The 23,976-nt window shown below is 39.9% G+C and overlaps 1 protein-coding gene across 20 annotated transcripts in view; it reads left to right on the top strand.

Annotated features, from left to right (window-relative positions):
- DLG1 (discs large MAGUK scaffold protein 1) overlaps positions 1 to 23,976 on the top strand; it is a 270,363-nt gene that overhangs the window by 66,439 nt on the left and 179,948 nt on the right. For all 20 annotated transcript variants that reach the window (XM_080656682.1, XM_080656681.1, XM_080656680.1 and 17 more), the window contains one exon: positions 22,239 to 22,403. In XM_080656682.1, coding sequence (XP_080512808.1) covers positions 22,239 to 22,403 — 165 coding nt within the window. The remainder of the gene's footprint in view (positions 1 to 22,238; positions 22,404 to 23,976) is intronic.

Below are 23,976 nucleotides of genomic sequence, written 5' to 3'. Positions count from 1 at the left end.
AGTGACGGCTCCGGTGCCAGCAGCAGGTGTGAGCGGGGCTGATGCCGGTGGCAGGTGCAAGCGCCGGGCGGGACTGTGGTGCACAGGAGCAAAGAATTTTCAGTCACCACCAGAAGCTCACCCCAATGACAGCGACTGGCGCCCCGCCTTGGTCTGATGTTTCCGCTTACCTGCTCCACCATCTCGCCGTGGCTAATGCCCGCCATGTTCCGTGCTCTGCTGCCTGCTGCTGACACCTGCCGTGTTCCGCACGCACCCCCTGGTGGTCAGCACATGTCATCGCAACCGGTTGTTCTGCCATTCAGTCTATTTGCATATTAGGGTCTTATATATATAGACTAGAGGCCTGGTGCACGAAATTTGTGCACGGGGGTGGGGGGAGGATCTTCTCAGCCCAGCCTGGACCCTCTCCAATCTGGGACCCCTTGGGGGATCGGGCTGAAATCAGCAGTCGGACATCCCTCTCACAATCCGGGACCGCTGGCTTCTAACTGCTCATCTGCCTGCCTGCCTGATCGCCCCTAACTGCCCCCCCCCCGCCAGCCTGATCACCCCTAACTGCTTCTGCCTGCCAGCCTAATTGCCCCTAACTGCCCCCCCTGCCAGCCTGGTCACCCTTAACTGCCTGCCCCCCCTGCCAGCCTGGTTGCCCCCAACTGCCCACCCCCCGCCGGCCTGGTTGCCCCCAACTGCCCCCTCTGCTGACCTGGTCGCCCCCAACTGCCCCCCCCCCCCCCCCGCTGGCCTGGTCGCCCCATGCAGCCTGCTGTTCAGTTACTGTGAGGGCGTTGTGACCAATTTGCATATTACCCTTTTATTAGTATAGATAACTGACATACAACAAACTGTACCTATTCAAACGGTACAATTTTGTAAATTTTGACATAAAGTATGTTCTATTTTTTTAGCCTGGCTTCTTTCAGATTAATTATTTTGAGTTTTATCCATATCATTGCCTGTATTTGTAGTTCATTTGTTTTAATTAATAGTATTCCATTATATGTATATAACACATTTGGGTTTTTTCAGGTATTTATACCCAAAATTTGCAATGTCCTTCGAATGTAACCAACCATTAATCAGCTAACATACATGGACATGCAATATATATCCATTTGGTACATACTGATTTCAGATGTCAGATAGGTTTTGGTCTTCATTTGACATCAAAGCATAATACTTTTATGAATTTTGATGGCTATGATTTTGTAGTAGAAAGGACAACATTCATTTATCTTTGACCTTTAATCACAAAGCATTTCATTTTTATATTTGACACCAGTTAGAATGATCAACCTAGTGAGTTTTTTATTTTTGCATTATCTGTTTCCTTCATTCACCCTGTGTATATAGCTACCTTCAACAGTTACCTACTTACAAACTGCACAAAACAAATCATGGTGCATAATTATAAAAAATAAGAGGGTAATGTCACACTTACTTTCAGGATACAGGGATGGTCCAAGTTCTTGTCACAAAATATCTGTATCTATAAAAGCCCAGCAACCAAATGGCAGAATGACCGATCGACCAGTCGCTATGATGCGCACTGACCACCAGGGGGCAGACACTCAATGCAGGAGCTGCTTCCTGGTGGTCAGTGCGCTCCCACAGTGAAAGCACCACTCGGCTGACCAGGATGAATGGCTGCTCCTACAGCGGGAGCAGCCACTAGCAGGCCCAGGGTGAGGCCGAGTCTCTGTGCCTATCAAATACTTGAGACAATCCAGACTCTGGCCTGACCCCACCAGCTGATGCAGGCCCTCTAAGGTGTATTCTAAAAAGAGCATGGGGAGCTGGCATAGGCAGGTGGCAAGAGGGTCGTGACTGTGGACCCCCCGCTCTCCCTCCAGGGATGCTGTCCTGATGGCTGAGGATCCTGGAAGCATGGCTGCCCTGAACATCCTTGATGGTGTCAATAACCTGGTATCACAAATCAAGGACATTCACTGAGTGGCTTTGGGGTGTAAAGCTCTCCACCAGGTTCTTCCAGGACACAGAACATGCCTTTACCCAAGACATTACCACAAAATATCAGTTCAGACTGATTTCCTCATTCAGCAGCTGCTCAGAGGGCGGGTCCACAGCCTCTTGGCTGACCATGATGAGCGGTACTCCCACAGCAGGCCTATCCCTGCTGGCCATGCCCCCACCAGTGCACGAATTCGTGCACCGGGCCTCTAGTTTTATGATGAAATCCTGAACTAAGTGAGTGAAAATTTGATATTTCTTTTCTCTCCTTAGTTTTTCAGTTATCTTATTCTTTTTTTTTTCTCACCCAAGGATTTTTTTCCATTGATTTTTAGAGAGAGTGGAAAGAGGGAGGGAGAAAGAAATATGAGAGATATACATCAATTAGTTGCCTCCTCCACACACCCCCAACTGGGGCTGGAAATGGAACCTGCAACCCAAGTACATGCCCTTGACCAGGAATGGGACCCGTGACCCTTTGGTGCATGGGCTGACACCCTAATCCCTGAGCAACACTGGCCAGGGCATCACTCATCTTATTCTTGAATTTCAGAAAATTCATTTAGAATACTGTCATCTGAAGACTTACAGTCTCATATTTCACTTACACATTCAAATTAACCATCATTCTTAATCTACAGTGCTGTTCTCTTTATTTTCATTCATCTTCTGGTCAGCTAGTAATTGTAAAATGTCTTTGGCAGTTTTCTTCTCTTTCCCATATTGGTGGTTTGCAGAAAAGTGTTAACATAACCTAAATTGCTATCCTTGAAAAGGCCTGCTTGCAAATTTGGTCCTTGCTTGGTGTCTGGGAACTTAGATTTCAAGAAGATCCCCACCCCTGACTGATAAGAGTGGTTCACTGTCCCTAAACTGTTGGTGCAAACAGTATGGTTTATGCTGAACATTTCCTTCTGGGAGTCTAGAATTTTAATGAGTGGTAGACAGAGGCCTGGACAACGTGACCAGCTGCCAGTGAATACCCTGGGTTCTGAGTCTCTCACAATCTTGTCTGGTTGGCAATATTTCACGTGTTAATAACAACTTGTGGCCAGGAAAATTAAGGGCATCCTGTGTGACTCTACTGGGAGAGAACTGTAGAAGTGTACTCCTGATTCCCCCTAGACTTCTCCGCATGTACATTTTCCCTTTATTGGTTTTTTATTTGTATCATTTTATTGTGATAAATTATAGTTGTGAGCATGACTAATCAGTCTCATAAATTCTCCTTGCAAATTATTGGACCTGTGGGTGACCTTTGGTTTTTTTCAACCCAGGCAGAAAGTTAAAAATTTTCAATTTCCAACTGTGAAAAATGAAAATTTAAGAAAAAAAGACTACAAAGGTGGTATCAGAAGGATGATGCAATAATGATGACTTATTCAAAGATAGAATGAATTTTATTCTGTATATAAAAGTAAACTTCCTCTTTGCTATATGGAAGACCTTAGTGGGGGGGGGGAATTATGGAGAAGTAACCCTTGCAAATAGCTAGAATTGCTTAAACACATACACACATACACACACACACACACACACACACACACTCATACACTACACCCTGATGGTATACCAAAGGTTTTAAAAGTATAGTTTACTAGTCATTTGCATGTTATGTAAAATTTGCATTAAATATTGAGTAAAGATAACCACTGTGTAAGAAATGTATGTTAGATGTAAAGAATCTGTGTATAGCCTTGGCTGGTTGGCTTAGTTGGTTGGATTGTTGCCCTGTGCACCAGAAAAGTTGCAGGTTTGATCCCTGGCACATACCTAGGTTAGTGGGTTAGATGCCCAGTTGGGGCACGTGCAGGAGACAAGTGATCGATGATTCCATCTCTCTCTCTCTCTCTCTCTCTCTCTCTCTCTCCCCCTTCCCCGCCCTCCCACCCTCCCTTCCTTCCTCTCTCTCTCATCAATAAACATAACCTCAGATGAGGGTTGAGAAAAAAATAGAATCTACGCATAGCATTCAGAATAATCAAAGAATACTACCTAGTGTGATTGCCCACGTCCTGTGTGGTTCAGGGTTCGGGTTCTGGAGAAGGGCTGCACACAAATGACAGAGATGAGACAAGAAATAATAATTTGGAAATTGGGGGGGGCCAGGCAGGAGCTAGCGCAAGAAGAAGGACTCCTCTTGTGCTCAGGCCTTGCCATCCTTTTATTCATTTTGGGATACACCTATAGCCCTTAGGCAGGCAATTTCCAGTAACAGGCAATCTTATCAGTAAGGATTTACATGACTATCTGGTCAGGAATTTGCTTCAGCTACCATTGTCTCAACTAAACAGTTGGTGCATAGCTCTGACCTTTGCCAGGGCTTAAGGGTCACCAGCATTCCAGGCTCCTTGTCCACACCTCTCTGCTGGTGAAGACAGTAGGCAGCTTACCACACCTAGCCGGTTTAGAAGTCCCATTTGCCCCATCACATCCCATCCTGTTTCTTTCTCATTCATTAATCATAACTCTGAATTCTGTATTTGGAATTCTCTTGGCTTTTCAAAAAATAAATTACTAAATAATAAATAGTATGGTTTTGCATTTTTAGTCACTAGGTAATGATGATGTGACTTAATTTCTTTTGCCCACTTTTTTGTTGGTTTTTCTTTCCCTTATTGATTTGTAGGCGGTTTTTAAAATAGATTCTGGGTATACATATTTTGGTTATAAAGGTTAGCAATACTTTTTCTTGTTCTATGGTTTGTGGTGGTTTTGTCCATTCTTTCTTTGATGTCTTTTGATGATTAGGATCAGGTAATTTTAATGTTAAACTACTAGGCTTTTCTGTTAAGTTTTTTACACATTTCATGTCTTGGTTTGAATATTCTTTGATAGCTGGAACTCAAAAAAATATCTTGTATTGGGTTCTAAGAGTTTTATAGTTTTGACTTTTACATTTAAGTCTTTAATTTGCCTGAAATTCATTTTTGTATTGGTGGTATCTCATTTTTTTTCTAACCGCTATCCATTTTCTGACATTCTTTCCATTCTCCCAGTGACCTGTACTGTGTCATAAATTTTCACATGTAACTTTGTTTCTGGATTTTTTTTTAATTCCACTTATCAGTTTGTCTAGCCATCTGCCAATATACATTATCTTAATCACTACAGCTTTAAATTAATACCAGTTCTAACTTGATTTATATAGTGTTTGTATTTTTATATAAACAGTAATATTTGTAAATAATGACAACTTTTACATTTATATAATGTTAAGTTGCTGACAAGAAAAGCTGTTCTCATTTATATTTCCACTCAGGTTAAAGTTTCTGTTTTTCCACATTCTTATCAACACTAGGCATTTATGTTTTTGTTTATCTGCCCAGATACTAAGTGTATTTCTTTATGAGTGGGAGGATGAACATCTTTTCATATTGTTTATTGGCTTTTTAAAATTCCTTTTTATATTAATTGTTAGTTTGTGTCACTTCTTCATTTTAAAAATTGATTTATCAGACTTCATTATATATTGGAAAAACTGGCTCTCTTATCATCTGATTAGGCTCCCCTCCCAACCAGTTAGAGTTTTCTTTTTAATTTGGTGATATAGAAGTTTTAAACTTTATTCAAATTTATTAGTTTTTTTTTGTTTCTAGATACTGTTTCTGGACTTAGACGTTACCATTTTAAGAGTGAGAACAGATTTACCCCTGTATTCTTTTGGTGGTTTTTGACTCAGTTCTTTATATTTAGGTCTATGATCTAACATCTAATTTTTTTTTTTTTAAGTCATCCTGGAGGAAGACTGATTTTTTTCCCAGATAGCCATTTTATAGTTTAGTAATTCTTCATTCCCCCACTGATCTATAATAATAAAAGCATAATATGCTAATTAGACTGGACAGCCGAATGACCTTCTGGACATCCTTCCAGATGAAGCTGCGTGGCAGGGGCCAAGGCAGAGGTGGTTAGGGACGATCAGGCAGGCAGAAGAGTGGTTAGGGGTGATCAGGCAGGCAGGCAGAGTGGTTAGGAGCAATCAGGCAGGCAGGCAGGCAGGCAGGCAGGCGAGCGGTTAGGAGCTAGCAGTCCTGAATTGAGAGAGGGTGCAGGCCGGGCTGAGGGATCCCCCTCTCCCCCCACCATGCACGAATTTTGGGCCTCTAGTTTAAAATATTATTCTTGGGCACATGGTGCAGTACACAGGACTTGTAACATAGAAACCCACACCTGAAACCTATATGTTCATGTTGATCATTGTCACCCCAATAATAAAAAGGGGGAATAAAATATTATTGTTATCAGATTGTTAAATTTCCATATGTATTGACTTCTCTTTTAAAAATATATTTTTATTGATTTCAGAGAGGCAGCGGAGAAACATCAATAGATTTTTCAAATGGTGATTTCTAATGCCCTGTCAAGCATTCTCATCCATATTGATATTTTTTTTCAAATATATATTTTATTGATTTTTTACAGAGAAGAAGGAAGGGATAGAGAGTTAGAAACATCGATGAGAGAGAAACATCGATCAGCTGCCTCCTGCACACCCCCGACTGGGGATGTGCCCACAACCAAGGTACATGCCCTTGACCAGAATCGAACCTGGGATCCTTTAGTCCACAGGCTGACGCTCTATCCACTGAGCCAAACCAGTTAGGGCCATATTGATATTTTGATTGCAAACACATTGAATTTATTTTGGAAATTCAAACTAAAATATTTGACCTTTATCTAAAAACAACTGTGTTTTTCATTTATTCAATGTTTCTTTATTCCCTTTAGTAGAATTTTGACGTTTTCTTCATAAAGATTTTAGTCCTTTAAGTTCTCTCTTTGTTATTGTTGCTGTTGGGAATGTGATCTTTTCCAACAGATATACAGAAATTTACTTAATTATTTTTATTGAGGTGTAATGTTTGTTCATTAAACTGCATCCATGTAAAGTGCACAATCGGATTAGTTTTTGTAGTTGTAAACTCCTATGAAACCACTGCCACAATTAAGTTACAGATATTTCTCTCATTCCAAATAGGTTCTTTGTGCTCCTTTGCATCCCATGCAACCTTCCACTCCCCACCTGATACCACTCATCTGCTTTTTGTCACTATAAATAATTTTGTACATCCAAAACTTTATGTGAATGGATTCATATACCGTGTTTCCCCCAAAATAAGACAGTGTCTTATATTAATTTTTGCCCCCAAAGACACGCTAGGTCTTATTTTCAGGGGATGTCTTATTTTTCCAAGAAGAAGAATACGGTACACATTTATTGTTAAATGAAAATAAAGGAAATTTATTACCTGTATACGGTACGGTAGTACGGTAGTTGTCAACACAAATCAGGTAAACTGTGAATCCTACAGTATCAAGAATTTACTCATTTATTCAATGACAATCATGTCATCATCTTCTGGAACATCATCATAACAATCCAATTCCTGAATTTCCTGGTGGATTTCTTGTGACTCCATTTCTTTCAGAATCAGTGAACCAAATCTCTCATGTTTAGCAATAGCACTGTCTTTAAATGAGTACTTCTTGTCAAGGTAGCCTGCTTGCAGTGCATTTGCAATGCAACTGTCAGTGATTTTCTCCCATGAATTCTTCACCCAAGTCACAACTTCTTGCAGTTTAGGTTTCACAAAGTTTCCATGCTGATTTCTCTCCATTCTATTTTCAATGTAGTCATTAATTTCCATGCGCAAATTGTCTTTGAATGGCTTGTTTATTGCAATATCAAGAGTCTGGAGATAGGCCGTCATTCCTGCGGGAATCATTATCTGATCTATTTTTCTTTCGTGAAGAAATGTCTTCATGTCTTTAGCGCGGTGAGTGCTGGCTGCATCCCAGACTAGCAGACCTCTTTGGCTCCCTCACATAACAAGCGGCAGCATTAAATCGACCCACTTCCTTATAACTGCTTGTGTGGCCCAGGCTTTTTCAGTTTCAAGAATAAAAACGCCCAAAACACATTCAATCTTTTCCTTCTTGCCCTTAGAAATGATTAAAGGTGGGATTTTAGTGCCATCCAGACGAATTGCCAAAATACAGGAAACACGTGCACTTTCGTAAGCAATAGAGGGAATGTACGCTAAGGAGGCACCCCGCTGTTCAATTGTTGTTTGAGATGATTGGCCCATAAACACTGCAGTTTCATCCATAGCAATCATGTTGGAAAGATTGTATTTAGAGAAGTCAGCATCATCAATAAAGGACTTGAATGCAAGTGCTCCCTTAATAACTTGAGTATCTTCCAACCTAAACAATGTTGTAGATCTTCTTAAAGACAGTTCACTTCGCTGAAGGAAATTATCCAACCAGTGTTGTGATGCTTTGAAGTCTTTGGGGGCTATGTCAAAATGTGGTGCCATTGCAAGGGCAAATTCTTGAATCTGAGCCCTATTCACAACCAAAGCCTTTGCTCTCCTGTCAACAACCCATTCACAGATCAGGTCTTCCAGCTCGGAAAATAATGGTTGCCGACCTGATCCACACTTGCACTTTTTAGCATTTCCCTTGTCCACTTGTTCAATGAGGCTACCATACTCTGCTTGCCATTTTTGGACCAATCGGATACTCAACATCTTCTCTTTGCAGAAAGCAGTAAGATTTTGGCCCCAAGAGTCTTCCACAATTCCTTTCTTGTACTCCACGGAGTAGCTTTTTCTTTTTGCGCTCATTTGTACCGTAGGGGTAAAAAAAAAGGAATTGGGGTATCAAGGTGGGGGGAGGGGGATCACTCAAAATGACACAGGGGGGATCAGAGGGGGGAATCAAAATGGCACAGGAGAATCAGAGGGGGGATTACCATTTTAGTAACCCCTTTTGATCCTCCTGTGTCATTTTGATTGTCCCCTCTGATCCTCCTGTGTCATTTTGATTGCCCCCTCTGATCCTCCTGTGTCATTTTAAGTGATCCCCCTCCCCCCACCCCTGTGCCACTGAACACCTTCACCAGACATCCCCCCTACCCCTTTATCAGACATTTACCCCCTGGGGCCTGCCTGGGGACTGTCACTGGGCTTGCTGGGCCTGGATCTGGGCTGGAGCAGGGTCTGCCACTGACTGAGAACCTTCAGTCATCATGGAGGCGGCTGCGAGCATCAGGTAGTGTCACCAGAGACAGACCAGCACTCACCACCTTCGCCGCGTCCCGTCCGCTCTAATCCTCCTGTTCTTCTACACGCATCTGCGTAAGTCTCCTCCTCTCTCCCGCCCCGCGCTCACCGCTCACTCCGACCTCCGCTCCGCCTCCACACAGCAGTGACGTCAGGACTCCGCATAACGTCACTGGTTGCTAGACGCCAGTCGGGGCGGCCCTAGCGACCAGTTTACGGTAAATTAATTTTCGTTCTGAGACAGAGCCTGGGGGCCCTTATTTTAGGGGGATGCCTTATATTTCACTCAGAAGGAAACCTGTAAGTAGGTCTTATTTTCGGAGGATGTTTAATTTTCGGGGAAACGGTAGTAAGTACTCTTTTTTTTTTTAAAATAAATCTTTATTGTTCAGATTATTACAGGTGTTCCTCTTTTTTTTCCCCATAGCTTCCCTCTACCTGATTCCCCACCCCACCCATGCCCTTAAACCCCGCCACTGTCTTCATCCATAGGTGTAAGCTTTTTGTCCAATCTCTTCCCGCACCCCTCACACCTCCTCCCCCCTCAGAATTGTCAGTCCACTCCCTTTCTATGTCCCTGTTTCTATTATATTCACCAGTCCATTCTGTTCTTCAGATTTTTTATTCACTTGATTTTTAGATTCACTTGTTGGTAGGTATGTATTTGATGTCACTTGGTTGTTCATAATTTTTATCTTTACCTTTTTCTTCTTCTTCCTCTTCTTAAAGAACACCCTTCAGCATTTCATGTAATCCTGGTTTGGTGGTGATGAACTCCTTTAGCTTTTTCTTGTCTGTGAAGCTCTTTATCTGACCTTCAACTCTGAATGGTAGCTTTGCTGGGTAGAGTAATCTTGGTTGTAGGTTCTTGCTGTTCATCACTTTGAATATTTCTTGCCACTCCCTTCTGGCCTGCATAGTTTCTGCCGAGAAATCAGCTGACAGTCGTATGGGTGCTCCCTTGTAGGTAACTAACCGTTTTTCTCTTGCTGCTTTCAAGATTCTCTCTTGGTCTTTTGCCCTTGGCATTTTAATTATGATGTGTCTTGGTGTGGTCCTCTTTGGATTCCTCTTGTATGGGGTTCTGTGTGCTTCCTGAACTTGTAAGTCTATTTATTTCACCAGGTAGGGACAGTTTTCTGTCATTATTTCTTCTAATAGGTTTTCAATATTTTGCTCTCTCTCTTCTTCTGGCACCCCAAATATTCGGATGTTGGTATGCTTAAAGTTGTCCCAGAGGTTTCTTACACTATCTTCATATTTTTGGAGTTTTTCTTTTTGTTTTTCTGGTTGGGTGTTTCTTGTTTCCTCATATTTCAGATCTTTGGTTTGATTCTTGGGGTACATTGATCTACAGTTGAGTTTCTGTATATTCTTTATTTCAGACAGTGTATGCTTAATTTCTGACTGGTCCTTTTCCATTTTTTTGGTATTCTTATTAAGATCCTTAAAGGTCTCACTAAGTTCCTCAGCGGTTTTTAGAAGATTCTTGAGTAACCTTATAAATGTGGTTCTGAACTCTATGTCGTCCAGTAGTTTGCTTTCTTCCATTTCTCTCATTCGTGACATGTTTCTTGGTCTCCACATTTTGCTGCTTCCTTGTGTTGATGGAGTGGCTTTGTGTGGTAGATGACCTATAGGGGCCAGTAGCTCAGCCTCCCCAATCACTTGAGGTGGACGCCTTTGGTACACCCCTTTGTGGGCTGAGTGCAAAGTCTTGGTGTAGTTAAGCCTTGATTGCTGTTGGTACACTGGGAGGAAATGACTTCCAGGCCAATTGGCTGTGAGGACCCGCTGTGTCTATAATGGAAGAACTGCTGTGCTGGAGACACGCTTATGGTGCAGGACTTGTTTCAGTGGGGCTTTGGTGCTCACTGAGTCTGCCTCTTGAATGTGTCACTTATGGATGTGAGGAGTTGAAATCTGGTGTCTCACTCTGACCACTGGGTACACTGGCTTCTGGATCTCCAATGGGGTGCAGGTCAGCTACTGTCTGAGGCCACCCAGCAAGAGCTATAGTGAGAACTGCAGTTTTCTCCTCTTTGCTTGGGGTTTGGAGGTTTTGGAGCTGTCTGACCCAGGCTGCAAGTTTGCTAGGTTAAGCTGTGATAGGGCAGGCCATTCATATGCTAAAGCCGCTGCTTGGAGCTTGGGTGGGTTTGTAGGTTGTGCGGTGCGGGGTCTTAGGGCGTCACTAGGCTAGGGCGTGGCAAACAGAGATGGCTGCCAGAGTTGGCTCTGAGTCTCCGACCCTGTCCCCGTGTCCCGCGCCCCAGCACAGTAAACAATTATTCCTGCGCGCAGCCCTGAAAGCAAGCCTCCCTCACTTTCCGACCCCACGGCAGACAGTCCAGCTTCTCCCAGTAGGAGTTTGGGTCCCCCGTGTCTCCCCAGAAACTGGAGTTCGGAGTAATCAGGAGCTTATCTCCCTTCGGGTTGAAAACAGCAGTGCTCCCGATTCGCGCGTCTCCGTACCTCAGCTTTTCCGCGCTTGTGCACCCCTCAATGCTGTTTGCTCTTTCCTTCTAGTTGTAGAACTTCCACTCAGCCAGCTTTCCCGTGGTTCTGGGTGATAGACGTTTTATCTTTTAGTTGTAGTTTTGAAATTGTTGTGCCAGGCAGCAGTTTAGGTGTTTACCTACGCCGCCATCTTGTATCCTCTCAGTAAGTACTCTTTATCTGACTTTTTTTTAACTCAGCACAATTATTTTCAGAGTCACTCAGGTGGTTGCTTACGTCAGTGGTTTTCTTTTTATTGCAAAGATATATTTCACTATAAGGATATGTTATATTTTGTTTATTCATATCTGCTGATGAACATTTGAATTGTTAATAGATTTGTAGTATTGTGAATAAAGAGGCTATGAACCTTTTTTTTTACAAATTTTTATGTGGACATATGTGTATTTTTTTAATTTTTCAATTACAGTTTACAGTCAGTATTGTATTAGCTTCAGGTATACAGCATAGTGGTTAGATAATCATATACTTTACAAAGTGTTCCCCTGAAATTTCCAGTACCCAATTAGCAACATACATAGTTATTACAATAGTACTATACTATATTTTATATCCCCATGACTATTTTGTAATTCCCAATCTACTAGTAGAGTGCATGAGAGATAAATTTTTAAGATCTAGCATTCTGAAAATGTCTTTATTCTGCTCTCACAGTTGACTGAGAGTTTGGGTATAGAACTCTGGGTTGGAAATCACCATCTATCATTTTAAAGGCTTTAATTCCATTGTCATCTTCTTCAGTGTTCCTGTGGCAGCCATTCTGTTTACCTAATTCTTTGAAGTTGATCTGCTTTTTTTCTCTTTGAAAGCTTTTAGTCTTTTCTTTATCATGTTGATTTGAAATTTTAAGGTAAAGTACACTGATGTGGATTTTTATCTATTAGTTGTGCTGGTAACTTGATGGGCTTTTTTTCATCAGGATATCTACTAGTATATCCTCCAGTTCTTGCAGTTTTGCTTAATTTTTTTTTTTTTTTTTGTGAGTAGGAGGGCTGTCCATACACAAAATGTATGAACTTTTATTTAAAAATTTAAAGCTTCTATTACAGTTGACATTCAATATTATCCTCGAGGCTTGGTGCACAAAATTCATGCACTGGGCGGGGGGGAATCCCTCATTCCAGCCTGCACTCTCTCTAATCTGAGACCCCTGTGGGATCGGGCCTAAACCGGCAGTCGGACATCCCTCGCACAATCCGGGACTGTGGCTCCCAACAGCTCGCCTGCCTGATTGCCCCTAACCGCTCCCCTGCCGGCCTGATCGATGCCTAACTGCTTCCCTGCTGGCCTGATTGCCCCCAACTGCCCTTCCCTGCTGGCCCAGTTGCCCCTAACTGCCCTCCCCTTCAGCCTGGTCGCCCCTAACTGCCCTCCCCTGCAGGTCTGGTCACCCCCAACTGCCCTCTCCTGTCAGCCTGGTCACCCCTAACTGCCCTCCCCTGCAGGCTTGGTCTCCCAAACTGCCCTCCCCTGCAGGCCTGGTCGCCCCCAACTGCCCTCCGCTGCAGGCCTTTCCCCCCAGCCCAACTGCCCACCCCTGCAGGCCTAGTCGCCCCCAACTGCCCTTCCCTGCCAGCCTGGCCGCCCCTAAGTGCTCTCCCCTGCCGGCCTGGTCCCCCCAACTGCCCTCCCCTGCCGGCCTGGTCTCCCCAACTGCCCTCCCCTGCAGGCCTGGTCGCCCCCAACTGCCCTCCGCTGCAGGCCTTTCCCCCCAGCCCAACTGCCCTCCCCTGCCGGCCTGGTCACCCCTTACTGCCCTTCCCTGCAGGCCTGGTCCCCCCAACTGCCCTCCCCTGCAGGCCTGTTCCACCCCAACTCCCCTCCCCTGCCAGCCTGGTCACCCCTAACTGCCCTTCCCTACAGGCCTGGTCACCCCCAACTGCCCTCCCCTGCAGGCCTGGTCGCCCCCAACTGCCCTCCCCTGCAGGCCTGGTTGCCCCCAATTGCCCTTTCCTGCCAGCCTGGTCGCCCCTAACTGCCCTCCCTGCCGGCCTGGTTGCCCCCAACTGACCTCCTTCCCCTGCAGGCCCCGTCACCCCCAACTGCGCTTTCCTGCTGGCCATCTTGTGGTGGCCATCTTGTGACCACATGGGGGTGGCCATCTTGTGCGAGAGTGTGACGGTCAATTTGCATATCACTCTTTATCACATAGGATTAGTTTCAGGTATATAGTATAATGGTTAGAGATTTATATAACTTAGGCAGTGACTCCTCATCCATAAGTCTAGTACTCACCTGACACCATACATAGTTATTACAATTTATTGACTGTATTCTTCCAATTTATGCTTCTTCATCCATTCACCTTTTTCACCCAGCCCTCAACCCCCTTCCCACCTGTTTATCTGTTTGTTTGTTTATTTTAGATTCTACATATAGATAAAATCATAGGGTAGTTTTGTCTTTATCTGTCTGACTTATTTCACTTAGCATAATACCTTCTAGGTCCATCCATGATGTGACAAATGGTAAAATTTCATTTTTATGGCCAAGTAATATTCCACTGTATATATGTACCACATCATCATTATCCAGTTGCCTATTGATGGACAGTGAGGTTATTTCCATACCTTGGCTATTGTTAATAATGATGCAGTGAACATTATTTCAGGATGTATATATATTTTTGAATTAGTGTTTTGGATGTTTACAGGTAACAGAAGTGGAATTGCTGAGTCATAGAGCAGTTGTATTTTTAATTTTTGGAGGAACCTCCATACTGTTTTCCATAGTGGCTGCACAACCTGCAATCGCACAAACAGTTTATAAGGGTTCCCTTTTCTCCACATCTTGCCAACACTTGATTTTTTTTTTATTATACCATTCTGTCAGATATCAGGTGATATCTCATGTGGTTTTAATATGCATTTCTTTGATGATTTGGTGACATTTCTCATCTTTTCATATATCATCTATTGACCACCTGATACTCTCTTTAGAGAAATGTAAGCTCTTTATCTCTTCTTCAATTCTACGTGATAGCCTTTCTGGGTAGACTGATCTTTGTTGTAGGTATGCTTTTCATCGCTGAATATCTCATACCAATCCCTTCTAATCTGCAAAGTTTCTGTTGGGAAATCAGCTGACATTCTTATGGGAGTTCCCTTGTACATAACCTTTTTTCTTTCTTGATAATGTCCTTTGATCAACAAAAGTTATTTATATGAAATCAAATTTATCTTTTTTCCCCCTTTCGTTGCGTGTGCTATAGATGTCTTACTTAAGAAACCATTGCTTAATGCAAGGTTACAAAGATTTTCACTTATGTTTTCTTATAAGAGATTTATAATTTAACTCTTATATTTAGATCTTGATTCATTTTGAAGTAATTTTTATATACAGGGTGGGGTGAAAGTAGGTTTACAGTTGTGAGTATGCAGAGCACAAATTTTATTCTTGTGTTATTTATTAATTTATTGTATTACTTTCCATATGAACAACTGTAAACATATTTTTGCCATACCCTGTATAGTGTCAGAAGGGATCTAATTTAATTTAATTCTTTTGCATCCAATTGTCTCAGCATCATTTATTGGAAAGACTATTCTTTCTTTATTAAATTGTTTTAGCAGCCATGGTGAAAAGTCAGTTGACCATAAATATAAAGATATATTACATTCTGGGCTCTTAAGTCTATTTCATTGATATATGTCTATCCTATGATAGTATCACAGTTTTAATTAATGTAGCTTTGTGAAAGGTTTTGAAATTGGAAAATATGAGTCTTAAACTTTGCTGTCTTTTCAAGATTGTTTTTTTACTATTCTAGGTCTTTTGCAACTTCACATGAATACAAGGATTAGCTTGTCATTTTCTGGGGGCGGGGGTAGCCAGATTGGATTTTTATCAGGATTGTATTGATTAGGTATATAAAATCTTTAGGAGGATGATAAGGAATCAATTTTTATCTATCTTGAAAACTGATATTAAAAAAGAGGGGGACAAAATCAAGTACTTTCCCTGTTTATTCATGTGTTAATCATACCAATAGGCAGCTAAATTATAGGTGAAGAGAAATGTTTCTTTATATATGTATACCATTTAATAAATTAAAACAAACTAATAGAATTAGTTTGTCACCATTTTGTAACACCCAGTGAATGAATTGATTTAGTCATTGAGTATTGAGAGCTCCTAGCATCACAAAAAGAAATAACCATCTTCAATAAATGGTGTTGAGAAAATTGGACAGACACATGCAAAAAAATGAAACTAGACCACCAACTTAAACCATACACGAGAATAAACTCAAAATGGATAAAAGACTTAAATGTAAGTTGTAAAACCATGAAAATCCTAGAAGAAACCATAGGCAGCAAAATCTCAGACATCTCTCGTTGCTAGCAATATGTTTACAGATATATCTCCTAGGGCAGTGGTCGGCAAACTGCGGCTCGCGAGCCACATGTGGCTCTTTGGCCCCTTGAGTGTGGCTCTTCCACAGAACACCACAGCCTGGGTGAGTCTATTTTGAAGAAGTGGCGTTAAAAGAAGTTTAAGTTTAAAAAATTTGGCTCTCAAAAGAAATTTCAATCGTTGTACTGTTGATATTTGGCTCTGTTGACTAATGAGTTTGCCGACCACTGTCCTAGGGCAAAGGAAACTAAAGAGAAAATAAACAAATAGGATTACATCAAAATAAAAATCTTCTGCATAACAAAAGAAACCATCAACAAAAAGAAAAGGGAGCCCATTGTATGGGAGAACATATTTGGCAGTGATACATCTGATAAAGGGTTAATGTCCAAAATATATAAGGAATTCATTCAACTTAACAAAAGGAAGACAAACAGTCAAATTAAAAATGGGCAAAGGACCTAAATAGACACTTCTCCAAAGTGGACATACAAATGGCCAAGGGACATGAAAAAACTAGAGGCCCGGTGCATGAAAATTCATGCACTGGAGGGGTGGGGATCCCTCAGCCCAGCCTGCCCCCTTTCACAGTCTGGGAGCCCTCAGGGGCAGTAGGCAACCCAGCGATCAGGGGAAGGCGACACCTCTGCTGATGCCACTGCCAGCAGCGCAAGCCTCGGCCGGCCCTGGTTACCTGAGCCTCGGGCAGCCCTGAGTGGCTGGGCAGCCAACATCCAAGGCTTGCCTGCGCCTCGGGATGGCCCTGGGTGGCTGGGGGGCTGAGGGAACTGGGGGACTCCGGAGACAGGCGCCCCAGTGGGGCTGAGGAGACTGGGCACCGCCATCTTGTGGCTGTGGGCGCTACCATCTTTGAGGGCGGGGCAGTCAATCATCATATTCCCTCCTTATTGGCTGTGGGCGTTGCCATCTTTGAGGGCAGGGAAGTCAATTAGCATATTCCCTCCTTATTGGCTGTGGGCGCTACCATCTTTGCAACGATGTGAGGGTCAATTAGCATATTCCCTCTTTATTAGATAGAATGTCCAAAATCACTGATCACCAGAGAGATGCAAATTAAAACGACAATGAGGTATCACTTCACACCTGTCAGAATGGGTACCCATCAACAAATCAGCAAATGACAAATGCTGGCGAGGATGTGGAGAAAAGTACACTGCTGGTGTGAATGCATTCTGGTGCAGCCATTATGGAAAACAATATGGAGTTTCCTCAAAAAATTAAATATGGAATTGCCATTTGCCCCAGTGATCCCACTTCGAGGAATATATCCTAAGAAACCCAAAACACCAATCAGAAAGAATGTATGCACCCCTATGTTCATAGCAGCACAATTTATAATAGCTAAGGTCTGGAAACAGCCCAAGTGCCCATCAGTAGATGAGTAGATAAAAAAGCTGTGGTACATTTATAACATGGAATATGATGTAGCAATAAAAAAGAAGAATCTCTTACCCTTTGAGACAGCATGGAGGGACCTGGAGAGTTTCATGCTACATGAAATAAATCAGTCAAAGAAAGGCAAGTATCACATGATCTCACTCATGTGGAATCTTAAGTAACAAAATAAACTGATGAACGGAATGGATCTAGAGACCTGGAAGCATGGAACAGAGTGCAGAATCCCCCAGGGAAGGCGGGGGAGGGTGGGTGGGAGGTAATCAACCAAGGACTTTGTATGCATATATGCATGGCCCCTGGACACAGACAATGAGGCAGTGAGGGTGGGGGGGGGCAGGGCAGGCTGGAGGGGGTCAGTGCGGGGGGGGGGGGGGGAAGAGGACATAATACTTCCAACAATAAAGAATTATTTTTAAAAAAGAGAAATAACCAGATATGTGCTTCTTGATTAAAGAACACAGTACCATCTATTGTCTTGCCAAAAGGATTGAACGTGAGACTGATCAAGCTACTAATTCATTCAGCTGCCAATTTGCAAGAACTACAGAAGCCAAAGAGCCACATTAAATGACACCTGGTGCAGCCATTATGGAAAACAATATGGAGTTTCCTCAAAAAATTAAATATGGAATTGCCATTTGCCCCAGTGATCCCACTTCGAGGAATATATCCTAAGAAACCCAAAACACCAATCAGAAAGAATGTATGCACCCCTATGTTCATAGCAGCACAATTTATAATAGCTAAGAGAATGGAGTGATTTTACTAGGAAACCAAGTCAACTGCCTTGGGGTTTCAATAATAATAAGGATTAAAAAGGATCAAAGTCTAATTATATATATAATTTTTTAGGGATTTTTCTTTTCAGAATGAACCATTTTTTATTGTAAATCTGTTCAGAGCCCCCCAAATTATATATATATTCATTTGTATAGAGATAACTATATGTACATGTACATACATACACATATACACATACTGTATATGTATATACATGTTATGTTTACACATGTATACGTTTACATAAATACACTATTGCTTTGTTTTGAAATGTTGAAACCGTGTGTGTGTTAGCTTTGAAAGATGCTTTTCTCGTTCAGTAGTCTAGGTCTTCATCTTTTTCTAGTAGAAGTAGTTGGTTTTACCCACTTTAACCTCTACGTATTTTCTAGGATGATTGTACCATAATTTATATAGCCCTTTGAGAGGGGGGAGTGGTTTATTGGTAGGTAGCTTGTTTCCCTTTTTTTTTTTTAATCCTCACCCAAGGATACTTTTTCCATTGATTTCTTGAGAGAATGGAAGGGAGGGAGCAGTGGGAAGAGAGAGAGAGGAAAAAAAACATCGATGTGAGAGAGAGACATCAATTGGATGCCTCCTGCATGCACCCCCAACGGGGCTGGGGAACCCACAACCAAGGTACATGCCCTTGGAATTGAACCCGAGACCCTGCATTCTACATGCTGATGCTCTAACCACTGACAACCCGACCAGGGCTCCTTTAAGACTATACTGTAGTGAATATCCTGCATGTAAGTATCTATAAAGTTTGAAAAGATGGTATTAAGTTTCCTTCCTTACATGTACTAAGGTATAAATAAGAGTACTTATATTTTGCTTCCACTCAAGTGAGTGTATAAACTGTGTTAAGTTTTGTAAGTATGTTTATGTTAATTTCAGCCTTAGGATGAAGTTAGAGAATTCTTTTCAGTGGTTTTGAAAATAATATAAAAACAGATTTCTTTAACCTAACTAATGTTGATTTGGGCCTCATTGTTTTCCATGTAATTGTAACATTTTACTGAAGGAGTTATTTAAAAAATGATACCAAGTTCATAGACAAATTCATAGTAAAGATTTTAAAAAATATTTTATAATATACCTGTTTATATATATGCAACAAATATTTAAGCTACTCACTGATAGCTACCTCTGTGGTTAATTCCTAGAAGTGAAATTACTGGATCAAGAAGTAGAAACATTTTCAGGGCTTTTGAAACATATTGCCACACTACCCACCAGAAAAAGACCTTTACCAGGAATGTGATAATTTATATTCATTTCTCTGAATGCTGGCATGTTTTTCTATAAGTTTACTGACCCATTTGTATGCCTTTTGTGAGTATTCCTTTATTATGTTTGCTGACTTTTTAAAATATGATTTATAGAAGCAGCTTGTAGTGGTTAATGATTCTTTGTTGTTATGAATTCTTTTTACTGTTGTGCCTTGTCTGTTTTGGTTTGTTTGTTTGTTAGTTTGTGAGTGTGCTTATTTGGTGGAGGGTGCATATTTTAGCTTGTTTGGTTTTGTGTTTATGCATACATATTCCCCACCTGACTGATTTGAAAAACATGCACTTTTATTTTTTCCCCAGGTCTTATAATTATGTTATCTTTTACTTTTATGTATGGTGTGAGTTAGTTTTCTTATGTTAATCTTTTGAAAATAGGTTGCATAGAATTATATGTATGTATGAGAGACAGCAAGAAAGGGATTCTTTTGTAGATAAAAGATAAATAATGTTATCTAATAGACTAATTTTTAATTAGATTTAAAAAGGCTGATTTCTTTCATTTGTGTGCAAATTAACTGAATAAGAAAACCAGAACAACTTTAGCTTTTCATATTTACTTCACTTAAATAACTGTATCTTTAGAGATACAGTGTTCAGCTAACATTGGGTAAGAAATAGACAAATAACTACTCAGGGTTTTAAATTTCTTTTTTTTTTTTTTAATTGTGGTAAAATACACATAGCATAGAATTACCAGCTTAACCATTTTTAAGTTTATAGTTCAGTGGTATTAATTCACATTGTTATGCAGCCATTACCACCATCCATCACCAAAACTCTTTCATCTTGTAAAACTGAAACTCTATATCTGTAAACAATAACTCAAAATTTTGCCCTCCTCCAACCTCTGTCAACCATCATTATACTTTGTCTTTATGATTTTGACTATTCTAAGTACCTCATATGAAAGGAATCATAGAGTATTTGTCTTTTTTAGTATTAGATATTGTGACTAATGCTGCTATGAACATGGTGTACATATATCTCTTCAAGACCCTGTTTCCAATTCTTTGGGGTATATATACGCAGATTTAAAATTGCTGGATAATATAGTAATTTTATTTTAATTTTTTGAGGAACTGACATACTATTATATATTCCTACCAACAGTACACAAAGGTTTTAGTTTCTCCACATCCTCACCAATACTTGTTTTCTGTTATTTTGATAGGTGCCCTCCTAATGGGTATGGATGGTATCTCATTGTAGTTTTGATTTGCATTTTCCTAATGATTAGTAATGTTGAACATCTTTTCCTGTGCTCATTGGCTATTTGTATATCTAATTTGGAGAAATGTCTATTCAAGCACTTTGGCATTTTTGAATTGTGTGTTTGATTTTGGTTGTTGTTGAGTTTTAGGAGTTCTCTATATATTCTGGATATTCATCCCTTGTCAGGTATATGATTTGCAAATATTTTTCCCCATTCTGTGGGTTGCCTTTTTACTCTATGGATAGTGTCTTGATGTACAATTTTTAAAAGTTTTTTCTATAGTACAGTTTGTCTTGTTGTTGTTACCTATGCCTTTGGTGTCATATTTAAGAATTCATGGCCAAACGGAACATCATGGAGTTTTTGTACTGTTTTCTTCTAAGAGTTTTAATTATTTTAGGTCTTACATTTAGGTCCTTGATCCATTTTGAATTGATCTTTGTATATGGTGCTAGGTAAGAGTCCAACTTCATTCTTTTGCATGTGGATATCCAGTTTTCCCAGCAACATTTGTTGAAGACTGTCTTTTCCTTAGTGAATGGTCTTGGCACCCTTGCCAAATTTTTTTTTAGCATAAATGTGAGAGTTTATTTTACAGCTTTGTAATCAAGTTTTGAGATGAGGAAATTCTCGTTTCCAACTTTGTTCTTCTTCATTATTATTTTGACTATTCAGATCCCTTGAGATTCCAAATTAATTTTAAATTGGGTTTTTCTGTTTCTGCGAAAATAATGTCATTGAGATTTTGATAGGGATTGATTAGAACCTGTAAATTGCTTTGAGTACTATTGACATCTTAACAATATGAAATCTAATCCATGAACGTGTGATGTGTTTCCATTATTTCTGTCATCTTTAATTTCTCTCAGCAGTTTTATAGTTTTCATTGTACAAGTCTTTCACCTTGTTGGTTTAAGTTCATTTCTAATTATTTTATTTGCTTCAATGCTGTTGTAAATTGAACTGTTTTTGTCATTTTCTTTTTAGATTGTGTACAGAAATGCAACTGATTTTTGTGTGTTGACTTTGTATCCTGTTACTTTGCTGAATTCATTGGTTCTAACAGTGTTTTCGCCAAGTCTTTAAGATTTTCTCTACATAAAATCATGTCATCTACAAACAGATTGTTTTACTTTTTCCTTGTCAATTTGGATGCCTTTCAATTCTTTTTCTTGCCTTATTTTTCTGGTTGCAACTTCTATTACTATGTTGAATAGAAGTGGTGAAGTTGACCAAAATTAACCTCAATTTATCATCCAAGTTTTCCCCTGGAAGTTATAAGCCTTTAACAGACTCCACATTTCCAAAATAGTTACATCATATTCTGCCTGTGCAGTTGTTATGTAGGTACAGAGACAGATTCCTGGGGCTTCCTACTCCTCCATCTTTTCAGAATCTGAACTATTTTTAATAATCTAATAATTTCATTTAAATGTTGGCATGACTTTAAAATGGAGGCCAATTTCTCTCAGAGTCTGTGAGTTAAACCATAAAATACATTTTATATAGTTAAATATTATCGAGTATTTGGCTAGTTATGAAAACCGTGATTTAATTGAATTCACTTTGCTTCTCAGTACTTCTTCATATTTAACAATTTTCTTTACTTTACAGAAATACCGGTATCGGGATGAAGATACACCTCCTCAAGAGCACATTTCCCCACAAATCGCTAATGAGGTGATAGGTCCAGAATTGGTTCATATTTCAGAGAAAAACCTGTCAGAAATTGAGAATGTCCATGGATTTGTTTCTCATTCTCATATTTCACCAATAAAGGTAAGATAATTTTGTTGCTATGAATTATATATTACTTATGTTACTAGTATAGCTCATGCTCAGAAAGAACTATTCTTTCATGTAGGTTTTCCTTCCCCTTGATTTTCCTGGTTTTGTAGTTATAGGGAATTTTATAATATTTATTAGCATTCTAAGAACATTTTTAAAGATATATTTTATAAATGAATTTTATCAGTGATACTATCTTTAATCTTAAAAATCCCTATGAAGGAAATAACTATTATAATTCAAATACCATACATTGAAATATTTTTGAACACTTTTTTTAAGTATTACTAGGTACAGAAAAAACATTAACAGTTTCTTTGAAGTCCAGTATGTGACTTTTCCTGATCCCATTACCTTGCCTTCCCTCTCAGAAATAACCACAATCCTGGTTTCTTATAAAAGTCTATCACATATTTAGATCTCTGATCAGTATATTATTTATTTTGCCTATCTTGAACTATATAGAGTTAGAATTATACTGTATATAATCTCAGCTTGCATTTTTTGCTTAACATTATGTATATTCTGAGACTCATTATTTTCATTGTTCTAGTTTTCTATTTTGTAAATATACTATAATTGATCTTATTTTTGATGAACATTGAGGTGTTTATTACCAGTATAAAAAGTGCTGTTAAAAACATAGATTGTGTATACACATTTTTGTGGGCAACACCAAGATTATTTTCCAAGTGGTTGTATAATTTACATTTTTAACAGCAATATATAACAGTTTCAATTGATCATATTCTCATCAAAACTTGGTATTCTTATTTTTACCATTGTTTGGGGTTTGTAATAAATAATACCTCATTGTGATTTTCATGTGCATTTCCCTATTTGATAACGAGGTTAAATATATTGCTCATTCAGGTTAAGATTTTTGCTTTTTTTTTTTATTGGGTAGTCCTTTTTACTGATTTGTACAAATTCTTTATATATTCTGGATACTTTTGTTGGTTGTATGTATTGTGACTAAGGATCATTTCTAATTTGGTAAAACTTGTCTTTTGTAATTTTCTTTGAGGGATGGTTCTATATTGATGGTTAAAATTTTTGATAGCTATAGTACCATTCCAGTTTTCTAGAATTTTTTTTCTAGGAATTTGTCCATTTCATATTTATTTTAAATTATTATTCTTAATATCTTGGAATTTTTTGTCTATAGCATATTTAGGTGTGGCCCCTTTTTCATTCCTAGCATTACTTACTTGTACTTTTTTTTTCTTGATCATTCTTGCCAGTGGATGGTCAGTTTCAAAGATGGTGTTTTCAAAGAACCATCTCTTTTTGGAAAATGTTCTCTTGTGTCCCTCCTCCTGTGCTGCCACCCCACCCCCTTGTTTTCCTACACACATATGCATACATATATACACCTGTTTATGTGGATATATAAATATAAATGTGTGGATAATTACATATCAGTAGAAGATTGTGTTTGATTGAAGCACTCTTGATTTTTTCTTGGGAGACTACATGAGGGACACAGTTGGAAAAATCAGTTGGTGACAGTTCTCTTTTTATCTTTTCTCCCTTTCTTTTATTGTGTTATTTTTTTATTTCC

Source organism: Plecotus auritus, assembly GCF_963455305.1.
Source record: "Plecotus auritus genome assembly, chromosome: 2".
Classification (NCBI taxonomy): Eukaryota; Metazoa; Chordata; class Mammalia; order Chiroptera; family Vespertilionidae; genus Plecotus; species Plecotus auritus.
Note: the sequence above shows the minus strand (reverse complement) of the source record. Positions and strands in the feature narration are given on the sequence as shown.